Raw genomic sequence first — 12785 nt, 5'->3', positions numbered from 1 at the left:
TTTTTTCCCCCAAATATCACATTATCAAGTGTTTGAAGTGTTTCTGTGGGGGTTTTTTTTGTGTGTGTGTGGTTTTTATCTTTTTTTTTTTTTAGCTTATTTGCACTAATCTTGATGAGCTCAGGGAATTAATCACAAAGACTGAGAATGAACTTGCGTATCTGGAGGACATGAAAAAGAAATCGGTATGTGACAAAAAAAGAAAACTCATGTATGGGTATAAATCTATTCCAGTTATTTGCTGAGGCTTGTCAACAGAAGACTTTGTCTCATCAGTAACTGCATGGAGCCCCATAAGGTTAATGTCTGGAAAAGTTATATTTATTTTCATCATCTCTTTATATACAGTGCTCAGTTCACAATGTTGTCATAAGTAAAATTGATAACTACATATCAATGTTTTTGCATTGCCCAAATAGTGGGTAGTGGCAGTATCTTAGAGTTAATTCACTCCTATTAATCATGTGGATATTCTTTCTCAAAACCAGATTCTGCTTACCCAAGCAATGATGGGGTAGAGTTCTCACGTTTGCTTATGCAGTGCTGATCAAATGTTCTCATGCATTGACACTCATGGCATTTAACATGATTCCTGACACATCCTCTTTTGCAAGCAATTATATATTTGGCTTTTTCCTATTCAATTAGATGGTCCAGGAAAGATGTCCTTTCTGGTTCTAGATCAAAGATTGATGTAAAAATGTTTCCTAGCATATATTGGATCACCTCATAGTTGTTTTAGGACAATTGGTATCCAAAATAAGAAATGGTAGGTGCCATGCCCTCAACTTCCAGCAGAAGCCATGCCTGCTACTGACAGTCACATGTCCTGCTTACCCTGGAAGTCCCTATCCTCTTCTGGTCACATAGTCTGTTTACTCTACCCCCTTTTGCTCCTGAGGGGCTGACATTTTATAAAATGGCATACCTCATGTGTTTTCACACTGCCCTGGCAGTTTTCACACTGGCAGGACTAGCTCCCCCTTCCAGTTTACTTGTGTACTGGGTATAAATGGCAAGGTTTTGGTAGCAGGGGGTGTGTGTGTGTGTGTGTGGCAGTGGCCCATGCTGGAGCAAATACTTTCCTGAAGGGACTGCAGCCCATGGAACCCATGTCAGAGCAGAGGAAACAAGTAAGACAGAAGGAGAAGTGGAAGAAAAGAGTAAGGAACAAGAAGCAACAGAAACCACTATGCACTAAACCCAACCTCCTGCGCCTCCTGTCACCTCACCAACCGCAATGAGTGTAATCTGTGGCAATAACAAGGGGAGTGGAGACTTGGAAGGGGGAGGAGATGTCACCGAAATCGGGAATCAAACTCCTTAACACCAAAGTAGTATTAAGAAGCAGGCATTCTTTATTACGGCGCCAGAGGCATGGGGCATCATTCCACCTAGCGTGCATACCGCAGGTTACATCAGCCAAAACTTATATTGTCCAATTACATACATATGCATCAAATTTCCCAGAATGATCATGCATATTCATTCTATTTCCTGGAACTAATTATCATATTTGCGTAGTCATTACGCATGCGTCCTTGAGCTCTGAGGGGCTTCTGTGGGTGTCTCTGGTGGTCCTTGGTGGTCATACAGGTGTGTCCTTTAGTTGGCCCCTTCTTCTGGGCATGCGCAATATCATCTTGCTTGTGTAACTTGCTTCCTTCTTCATGGTGCATGGTCCCTAACAATGATTTGGCACCCTTAACACAAACCAATTATTCTAACCACCCTCGACTCTTTGTCAAGATGGGCTGGGGCTGTACTGGGAACATAGCAGCATGACCGTACTACTCCTTGTCCAATTGCCTTTGGGCATAGTAGCATGTCCATAGCCATAGATGTACAAACACAACATTAAAGCATTGCCTACCCCGCTCCTATCTCTATGTTGCTTAGTTACAAAAGAACAAACTAATAATTTTGGTTACATCTGGTTACATTTCCCCCCTTTGGAAGTTTTGAAATAATCATCTTTTCAATACTTCCACTCTTAATATTTCATGTCTCAACATAAGCCGGTGGCTCCTCTCCTGGCATTGGTGTACGATGCTTCATCACTGATTTAAAAATTGCTACAGAATTCCTAGACATTGTCTGTGTCAACATTTTCTTTAAACATTGATAAACCAAACAAATCACCAAAACAACTGTAATCAAAATGATTAGTGTCTGTAACAGCTCAGTTATCCATCCTTTAAGAGGAAATCCAAAATGTCCCAAACTTTGTCCTAACCCATTTGTTTGCATTTCACTCCTTAAACCTTGAGTCTGCTGTGCCACCCTCTTCATGTCATCTATTTGTTCATTCAAAGCAGCTGTAACATTTGGGATGTGCACACAGCAATCTTGATTTCTGTAAATCCACAATCATCACTTCAATTCCCCCATGTGTTTCTCTATGTTTTTCCTCTGCTATTTTTATCATTATTTGTGGGGTAACTATGACTTGTCGGGTGGATGTTACCTACCTCATCCTCATTTTCTACTGCTCTCAACTGTTCTGCCAATAATCTATCCAATTTACCATAATTTGGTTTCGGGGTTGGAAGTTTTACCTGTTTTACTGGTACCAGGGCAAGGACGCTTTGCTCCGCTGTCTCTCTAGCAGTTATATCAGCCAATCGGTTGCCCACATTTACCACGGTTTGTCCAAATTGATGTGCTTTACAATGCATTACCACTACTTCCTTGGGCTGCTGGATGTCCTGGAGGAGTTGGAGGAGAATTTCTTCCTTATATTTAATGGGCGATCCTTGAGCTGACAACAGTCCTCTTTCCTTCCAGGTAGCTCCATGTGTGTGAATCTGCTTTCTGTGCTGATGTATTCACAGGGAGAGCTTCAGCTTTCATCACTTGGGTGGTGGTGACCACTGCATACCCTGCCATTCATTTTCCATCTCGGACAAAACTGCTTCCATCCGTAAACAGCTCCAAATCAGGATTAGGCAACGGTTCGTCCTTCAGGTCCTGTCTGCTAGAATATACCTGTTCAATAGTTTGCAAACAATCATGGTGTAAAGACTCACCCATTTCCGAGCTTAAAAACATTGCCGGGTTCACTGCTGTTGTAGTTTTAAGTTCCACATCGTCCTGTTCCAAGAGAGTGACCTGGTATTTGAGCATGCGGCTCGGGGACAGCCAATGCCCCCCTTTTTGCTCCAAGACAGAAATTACCATATGTGGGACATAAACCATAATTTTCTGCCCCATGGTTAATTTCCTTGCTTCTTGGATTAAGAGTACAGTTGCTGCCACAGCTCACAAGCATCCAGGCCATCCCTTGCTGACATTATCCAATTGCTTAGAAAAATACCCAATGGCCCATTTCCAAGTTCCTAATTTTTGAGTCAAAGCAAGATGTTATCGCTCATGTACAAACAATTCAAAAGGCTTTGCTAAATCTGGGAATCCTAACGCAGGTGTGGACATCAAAGCCGCCTTCAGATTTTTAAAAGCTGTCTGACACTCAGGTGTCCACAACAGGTGATTCTCCTGGGATCCTTTCAAAGCTGCATAATTGAGGATCCACAATCGACACCACCCGACCATACCCAAAAATGTCCGCAATTCCCGTATCGTTCTGGGTTCTGGAACTTGACAAATTGCTTCCTTTCTGCCTGCTCCCAATCTTCTTTGTCCTTGCGAAATTTCAAAGCCTAAATATATCACAGTCTCTTTCCCAGTCTGGGCCTTGCTTTTTGATACTCGGTATCCTGATTGTCCCAAAAAATTCAGCAAGCTGATGGTCACTTGTAAACAGTCCTCTCGAGTCTCTGCTGCTATCAAGATGTCATCTACATACTGCAATATTATTCCTTCTGAATTTTCTTTTTTCCACACTTCCAATTCCTTTGCCAATTGATTCCCAAATATTGTAGGACTATTTTTGAACCCTTGAGGTAGCACCGTCCAGGTGAGTTGTGTCTTGCGTCCAGTGGTGGGGCTTTCCCATTCAAAGGCAAATATGCCTGGCTATCTTTGTCTAGAGGCATGCAGAAGAAAGCATCCTTGAGATCAAGTACAGTAAACCACTTATGTTTTTCTTTTAAAGATGTCAGCAAGGTATATGGGTTAGCTACTACTGGGTGAATGTCTTGAACAATCTGATTTACGGCTCTTAAATCTTGAACTAGCCTATATTCCTTGCCATTCTGCTTTTTCACTGGCAATATCAGGGTGTTATATTCTGATTCACACTCTATCAATAATCCATAATTTGAAAATTTTGTTATTAATTCTTCCAACCCCTTTCTAGCTTCCCACTTAATAGGATACTGGTTTTGTCTTACCGGTTTAGTTCCAGATTTTAGAACAACCTTTATTGGTTCCGCCAATTTAGACCGACCTGGGATTCCACTAGCCCATACCAAGGGTGTTACTGCATCCTCCACTTCTGCAGGAATTTCTTCCTTCGGTCTTGGTGTGTTCTGTAACATAAAAATTCTCGCTTCCACAGCTTTTGATTCAGGTATTAACAGCTGAGTCTCCCCATTTTAAAAAATTATTTTGTGCATTCAATTTACTCAATATATCTCTTCCTAACAAAGATGATGGACATTCTGGCCTATACAAAAATTGATGAGTTACCCATTGCTTTCCCAATTTGTATTTCAAAGGTTGTAAAAACGGCCGATTTTCCTTCCGCCCTGTCGCCCCAACAACACTTATAGTTTTATGACTAAACCCCCCTTTGCATATATTTAATACCGACTATGTTGCCCCTGTATCAACTAAAAATTCTGCTTCATCATTCCCCAGCTTTAATGTAACCAGGCGTTCAGCTGGGGTTGACTCCCCTGGTCTCCTTCAGTCCTCATCATTCAGAGTCATCAACGTAATTGCCTGTAGTGAAGGATCCAATTCTCTCACTTTGGGACATTCCCTTTTCCAATGCTACAGGCAGAGCAACATCATCTTAAACTCTTATTCCTTCCCTGTTTTTTTCCAAAGTCAATACCATAGAATCTTACGGGATAATCCCACACTGTTTTTACCACTCCGGATGATTTCTCAAAGCAAAAAAAATAAATACCTCATAAGGTATTTCATCTCATTTACCTTCCCTTTTGCAAAATAACATTAATTGCAAGATGGTATAATATCGCAATGTACTATTTTCTGGCCATTTTCCCCCACTATCCAAAGTATACATTGGCCACCAATGATTGCAATATTCAATTTATTGTTTCCGAGTCAAAGGATCACCCCCCAGATCTTTCCAATGTTTTAAAATACATCCCAAAGGTGTTCTTTGCGGGATGGGTTTTTTTACTCGGAAATGTACCCATTTCCCAAAAGACTAGTGCTTGTGATTGTGCACTATCACAAGCACTAGTCAGAGGGACCCCAACCCTTGTTGGAGCTCCCTCTGGGATTCCAGCCCCCTGCCAGAAATCCCAACCTTGGAGACTTCAACCCCCCGTCGAAGACTCCCCCTTGGGCCCCGCTCCACAGGCTTTCGCCTAGCAGAGACTTACCAACCGAGGTACCTCTTTAGCCCAACCCTGCGTAGCTTTCACTGCGCCTTATGAGCAGGCTTTAGTGGGACTCTAACCCACGTCCTACCTAGAGCTCTGTTACCCATTAGAAGAATGCCTTATTACCTTGTTCCAGGGGATCTTTCTCAGAATTCTTCGGTCCGGGGATCGGAGGTTCTCCCCGAGAATCCCTCGGTGCCGGCTGGAGGTCCTGCGATCCCTCGGATCCGTCGAAATTCAGCAGGGTCCCATCTGGGTCGCCAAAACTGTCACCGAAATCGGGAATCAAACTCCTTAACACCAATGTAGTATTAAGAAGCAGGCATTCTTTATTACGGTGCCGGATGCACGGGGCATCGTTCCACCTAGCGTGCATACCGCATGTTGCATCAGCCAAAACTTATATTGTCCAATTACATACATATGCATCAAATTTCCCGGAATGATCATGCATATTCATTCTATTTCCCAGAACTAATTATCATATTTGCGTGGTCATTACGCATGCGTCCTTGAGCTCCGAGGGGCTTCCGTGGGGGTCTCTGGTGGTCCTTGGTGGTCGTACAGGTGTGTCCTTTAGTTGGCCCCTTCTTCTGGGCATGCGCAATATCATCTTGCTTGTGTAACTTGCTTCCTTCTTCATGGTGCATGGTCCCTAACAATGATTTGGCACCCTTAACACAAACCAATTATTCTAACCACCCTCGACTCTTTGTCAAGATGGGCTGGGGCTGTACTGGGAACATAGCAGCATGACTGTACTACTCCTTGTCCAATTGCCTTTGGGCATAGTAGCATGTCCATAGCCATAGATGTACAAACACAACATTAAAGCATTGCCTACCCTGCTCCTATCTCTATGTTGCTTAGTTACAAAAGAACAAACTAATCATTTTGGTTACATCTGGTTACAGAAGTGGGGGAAGCCCCCTTACAGCTACCTATAAGACCAATATGGGGTGAAAGCTTGTGCTACATGTGTTTCCTTATCCTCTAGGTCGATGATGACTTTATAGAATGTTTTAAAAGTCTCTGGCTGATGATTGACTGTGGAGGAAGAAGACAGAAGCATGCCATTCCTGTCTGGGCCTACAATTGCCAAAGAAAGGAGAATGGGCATAGAAGGGACAGAGGTGTTTTGTGGGGGGGGAAGGAAAAAGGCTGGAGAAGCCTGGCCAGCAACCAGCTGTGGGATAATGGCTGAGGTGACTTAAAAATTAGAACTTATATTCCCACTTTTAGGTAAGGCACAGCATTGAAGAAGCTCCCCAGGTGGAATGCTGCTGACATGTAAGGAATCCATTCCATGGGAGTTCCCTAGGCCTGCAACCTTAGATGTTGGTAACGCCAGGGGAACTTGGTGTGCTGACTCTAAGAGGCGCTGCCCGGAGGGTGGAGCGGTGTGGAGATGCCGCGGCCAGGCTCTGCAATAATAGGGGAACTTAAAGGTGTCATGGAACTGATAAGCTGCATATTTACTGCCCTGGGCCAACAGCCTGCCACGTTTTTGACAAAATGCTGTCCTTTTGGTGAACTTTGCTCATTATAACATCATTATAATACCAAAACACACCTCCATCCCAAAAGCTAACTGCCTCCAAGGTGCAGCCACCCCTCACTGAGCTTGTGCACTGAATTTTTCTAGCTTATACCTTTAAAAGCGAAGCGAGAAAACTTTACACCAATCCTAAACAAAGGTATGTATGACTAGAGTCACTCAAGCTCCACCGAAAAGGTGAAAGATAGTATAAAATGGTTTAAGAGAAAGAGAATGTTAGGGAAGACACCATCGTGTACCACTGACATTTGGGATCAGTCGACGGGCTGAGCCTCTCTTCCCCCCCATCGGGACGCCTTTGGGTAAGAGTCGAACACTTGGTTATATCAAGTGCCTCCGCGGAAAACTTAGAAATCTCTCTCTATATATAGAGTCGCCTTCTTATTATCTTTAACGCATTTGTGTCCAGCCGTGTTGTAACCGAAGTAGTTAATTGATAACTTTTTAATCAAGGGGGGGGAGAATAACATAGAATAGAGCATAATAAATCATGATTATGAACAATGCTGCTATGTTCCCAGTACAGCCCCAGCCCATCTTGACAATAGGTCGAGGACTAGCTGACCCACTAGAACAGTTGGTTTGTACTAGAATAGGAATAGGGTTAGCCAAGTATCAATCATATTGTTAGAAACCATGGACCATGGAGAGGGAAATGGGTTACATCAGCCAGGTGGGATTGCGCATGTGCAGAAAAAGGGGTCAACTAAAGGACACACCTGTACGATCACCAAGGACTACCAGAGACCCCCACGGAAGCCCCTCGGAGCTCAAGGACGCATGCGTAATGACCACGCGAATATGATAATTAGTTCTGGGAAATAGAATGAATATGCATGATCATTCCGGAAAATTTGATGTATATGTATGTGATGATTGAAGAATATAAGTTTTGGTTGATGCGAACTGTGGTATGCATGCTAGGAGGAGCGATCCCCCGTGCATCCAGCGCTGCAATAAAGAATGCCTGCTTCTTAATACTACATTGGTGTTAAGGAGTTTGATTCCCAATTTCAGTGACAGTTTTGGCGACCCAGATGGGACCCTGCTTCTGAATTTCGACGGATCCGAGGGATCGCAGGACCTCCAGCCGGCACCGAGGGATTCTCGGGGAGAACCTCCAATCCCCGGACCGAAGAATTCTGAGCAAAATCCCCTAGAACAAGGTAATAAGGCATTCTTTTAATGGGTAACAGAACTTTAGGTAGGACATGGGTTAGAGTCCCACTTTGGGCAGTACGTGGGGTTAGAATCCCACTTTAGGTAGGACGTGGGTTAGAGTCCCACCAAGCCTGCTCGTAAGGCGTGGCGAAAGCTACGCAGGGTTGGGCTAAGAGATACCTCGGTTGGTAAGTCTCTGCTAGGCGAAAGCCTGTGGAGCGGGGCCCAAGGGGGAGTCTTCGACGGGGGGTTGAAGTCTCCAAGGTTGGGATTTCCGGCAGGGGGCTGGAATCCCAGAGGGAGCTCCAACAAGGGTTGGGGTCCCTCTGACTAGTGCTTGTGATAGTGCACAATCACAACCACTAGTCTTTTGGGAGATGGGTACATTTCCGAGTAAAAAAACCCATCCCGCAAAGAACACCTTTGGGATGTATTTTAAAGCATTGGAAAGATGTGGGGGGTGATCCTTTGACTCGGAAACAATAAATTGAATATTGCAATCATTGGTGGCCAATGTATACTTTGGAAGGTGGGGAGAAATGGCCGGAAAATGGAATGTTACGATATAATACCATCTTGCAATTAATGCTGTTTTGTAAAAGGGAAGGAAAGTGGGATGAGATGGCATATGTGGATTTGTGTTTTACGCTGCAAAATCATCCGGAGTGGCAGAAACAGTGTGAAATACATCCACAAAATTCAATGATAATGACTTTGAAGGGGGAAAAATCTGAAGGGGATTCGAGAAAGTGCTGCCCTACTTGCAGTATTAGTAAAAGATGTTTAAAACATAGATCCGAGGAAGATTATATTGATTTATTGGTTGCACCCCACCGAAGATGGGGAAATTATCGAGGGGATCACATCTTGGAGGCTGATAATGCTTCTGCTCCTCCTACAGAAGGGGAAGCAGAGGGATTTAGCCCGATTTCAGGAAGGACACGAGGAAGGAGAGGAGAGGCTGGACCAGCTTTTCTCCAAGCCCCTCTTCGAGAGGCAGTGGGGAATGATGGTCCGGTGGTGGTAAAAGTCCCTTTCTCGATAACTGATTTAAGATCATGGAAAGAAACCACAGGCACCTATCGGGAGGATCCCGAAAGGGTAGCCAAGGTGGTTGAAACAATAATTAGAACACAAGATCCTGATTGGAATGATTTACAAGTAATATTGGATACTTTACTTGATGATACTGAAAAGAAAATGGTATTACATACTGCTAGAAAACAGGTGGAGGGAGCGCATGCTAATGGGGATTTACAGGGAACGGCAGACCAGAATTTTCCATCCGCAAATCCTGAGTGGGACCCTAATCAACCGGGACCCAGAGGAATGCTAACTAGATATCAGAAGTGGATTTTATTTGGAGTTAGACATGCTATGCCAAAAGTGATAAATTGGTCAAAAATTTATGAAGTAAGACAAGACTTAAATGAGTCCCCTTCAGCCTTTATGGAAAGACTGAAGGTGACTGCTAGAAAATATACTAATTTGGACCCAGACAAACCAGAAGAAGCGATACAATTGGCTTCCATATTTATGGGTCAATCGGCCCCGGACATTAGAAAGAAACTTCAGAAATTGGAGGGGCCTGAATCTAGAGATTTGGGCAAAATGCTTGAAATAGCTTGGACTGTATATAATAACAGAGAAAAAGAAAAAGAAATGAGGCAAGCAAGAAGGGATGGAAAATTACTGGCGGTTCTGACTGAAAATAATAGGAGAGGTAGAGGAAGAGGACGAGGGATGAATATTGGTGAAAGGGGATTTGAAAGGAGGGTAACTCCCAGATTGGCAGAAGACCAATGCGCTATCTGTAAGGGGTGTGGGCATTGGAAAAGGGAATGTCCCAAATTGAGAGAATTAGATCCTTCGCTACAGGCAATTAAGTTGATGACTTTGGACGATGAATCATGAAGGAGACTGGGGGAATCAACCCTAGCTGAACCCCTGGTTACATTGAGGCTAGGGAATGAAGAAATAGAATTTCTGGTAGATACAGGGGCTACTTATTCGGTATTAAATACATGTAAAGGGAGACTTAGTCAGGAATCAGTAGATGTTGTTGGTGCGACAGGGCAAAAGGAAAACCGACCCTTTTTAAAACCGTTAAAATTTAAATTGGGAAAACAGTGGGTAACTCACCAGTTTTTGTACATGCCAGAATGTCCGTTACCTTTGCTAGGACGAGATTTATTAAGTAAATTAGAGGCAGAAATAACTTTTAAAGATGAGGAGATCAAATTACTAGTACCAGAATCAAAAGCCATGAAGGCAAGAATGTTTATGTTACAGGATTCCCCTAAGGAAGAACGGATTCCAGAAGAAGTAGAGAGTGCTGTAACCCCTTTGGTATGGGCAAGTGGAGTTCCAGGGCGATCTAAATTGGCAGAGCCGGTAAAAGTGACTTTAAAACCTGGAGCCAAGCTGGTAAGACAAAAACAATACCCTATTAAGTGGGAGGCTCGAAAGGGGTTGGAGGGGTTAATTATAAAATTTTTAGAATATGGGCTCTTAGTAGAATGTGAGTCTGAATTTAATACTCCTATATTACCGGTCAGGAAATCAGGAAGCAAAGATTATCGGATAGTCCAGGATTTAAGGGCTATAAATCAAATAGTTCAAGATATACACCCAGTAGTGGCTAATCCATACACTTTGCTGACCGCTTTGAAAGAGAAACATAGATGGTTTACTGTACTGGATTTAAAGGATGCCTTCTTCTGCATACCTCTGGATATAGAAAGTCAAAACATATTTGCCTTCGAGTGGGAAAGCCCTGCTACAGGACGGAAGATGCAATTGACATGGACTGTACTTCCACAAGGATTTAAAAATAGCCCTACAATATTTGGGAATCAATTGTCAAAGGAGTTAGAGGTATGGAAAAGACAGAATCAAGGAGAAGGTGTATTGTTGCAGTATGTGGATGACATTTTGGTAGCAGCAGAAAGCAAAGAAAAATGTTTTGAGATGACTATTAGTCTATTGAATTTCCTGGGCCAGGGAGGATATAGAGTTTCCAGAAACAAGGCTCAAATCGGGAAAGAAGCAGTAATTTATTTGGGATTTGAGATATCTCAAGGACAGAGACAACTAGGGAGTGAAAGAAAAGAAGCCATTTGTCAAATTCCTGAACCTAATAGTCCAAAGGAACTTAGAGCCTTTTTGGGTATGATCGGATGGTGTCGACTTTGGATCCTGAATTATGGGCTATATGTGAAACCATTATATGAAGCCCTAAAAGAATCCAAAGATCAGTATCTGACTTGGACACCTGAATGTCGGAAGTCATTCAGAGAACTTAAAAAGGCATTAATGATGGCCCCTGCATTGGGTTTACCTGATCTAACCAAACCTTTTGAGCTATTTGTGCATGAAAGGCAACACCTGGCCCTTGGAGTGTTGACGCAACGGTTGGGATCCTGGAAGCGGCCAGTGGGGTATTTCTCTAAGCAACTTGGCAACGTGAGTAAAGGATGGCCAGGATGCTTGCGTGCTGTGGCAGCAACAGTATTGCTGATTCAAGAAGCTCAAAAATTGACTATGGGCCAAAAGATAATAGTATATGTACCACATATGGTAATGACTGTTTTGGAGCAAAAGGGGGGTCATTGGTTATCCCCTAGCAGAATGTTGAAATATCAGGTTGTTCTATTGGAACAAGATGATGTGGAATTAAAAACCACAGCAATTGTAAACCCGGCCATGTTTTTATCGACGGAAAATCCTATGGGGAATTTAGAACATGATTGCCTGCTAACTATTGAGCAAGTCTATTCTAGCAGACCGGATCTGAAGGACGAACCGTTGCCTAATCCTGATCTGGAATTGTTTACAGATGGAAGCAGCTTTGTGCAAGAAGGAAGACGAATGGCTGGATATGCTGTCGTCACCACCAACAAGATATTGGAGTCAGGGACACTGCCTGCAAATACCTCGGCGCAGAAAGCAGAATTAATGGCATTAAAGCAGGCTCTACGGATGGCAGAAGGAAAAAGGGTAAACATATGGACTGATTCCAAATATGCGTTTGGTGTGATTCATGCTCATGAAGCTATCTGGAAAGAGAGAGGACTGCTATCGGCCCAGGGATCACCGATAAAGCATAAAGAGGAGATTCTCCAACTTCTGGAAGATGTGCAGAAACCAAAGGAGGTGGCGGTAATGCATTGTAAGGCTCACCAATTTGGACAGACGGCTGTAAATATAGGTAACCGACTGGCAGATAAAGCTGCAAAAGAGGCTGCAGAGCAAGGTATCCTTGCACTAGTACCAGTAAAACAGATGAAATTCTCAAATTTGAAGCCAAAATATAATAAATTGGATGAACAATTGGCGGAACAATTAGAAGCATCTCAAAATACAGAAGGGTGGTGGGTAACGCCAGAAAAACAGGTAATAGTGACCCCGCAAGTTATGTTAGAACTTGCAAGGGAAAGGCATGAGCAAACACATTGGGGTGTAGATACTATGGTTTCTAGTTTAAAACCATCTGTGGTATGTGTAGGGATGACAGGAATAATTAAATCAGTAATAGCTAAGTGTCCAATTTGCCTTAAAAATAATCCCTTGAATCAAAGGAAAGC

At 43.2% G+C, this 12785-nt stretch overlaps 1 protein-coding gene across 1 annotated transcript in view; it reads left to right on the top strand.

Annotated features, from left to right (window-relative positions):
• LOC140650756 (uncharacterized bromodomain-containing protein 10-like) overlaps positions 1-12785 on the top strand; it is a 60451-nt gene that overhangs the window by 27952 nt on the left and 19714 nt on the right. Inside the window, 1 exon segment of the mRNA XM_072859474.1 lies at positions 96-185. Coding sequence (XP_072715575.1) covers positions 96-185 — 90 coding nt within the window.

This window comes from Ciconia boyciana, chromosome 4, assembly GCF_034638445.1.
Source record: "Ciconia boyciana chromosome 4, ASM3463844v1, whole genome shotgun sequence".
NCBI lineage: Eukaryota > Metazoa > Chordata > Aves > Ciconiiformes > Ciconiidae > Ciconia > Ciconia boyciana.
Note: the sequence above shows the minus strand (reverse complement) of the source record. Positions and strands in the feature narration are given on the sequence as shown.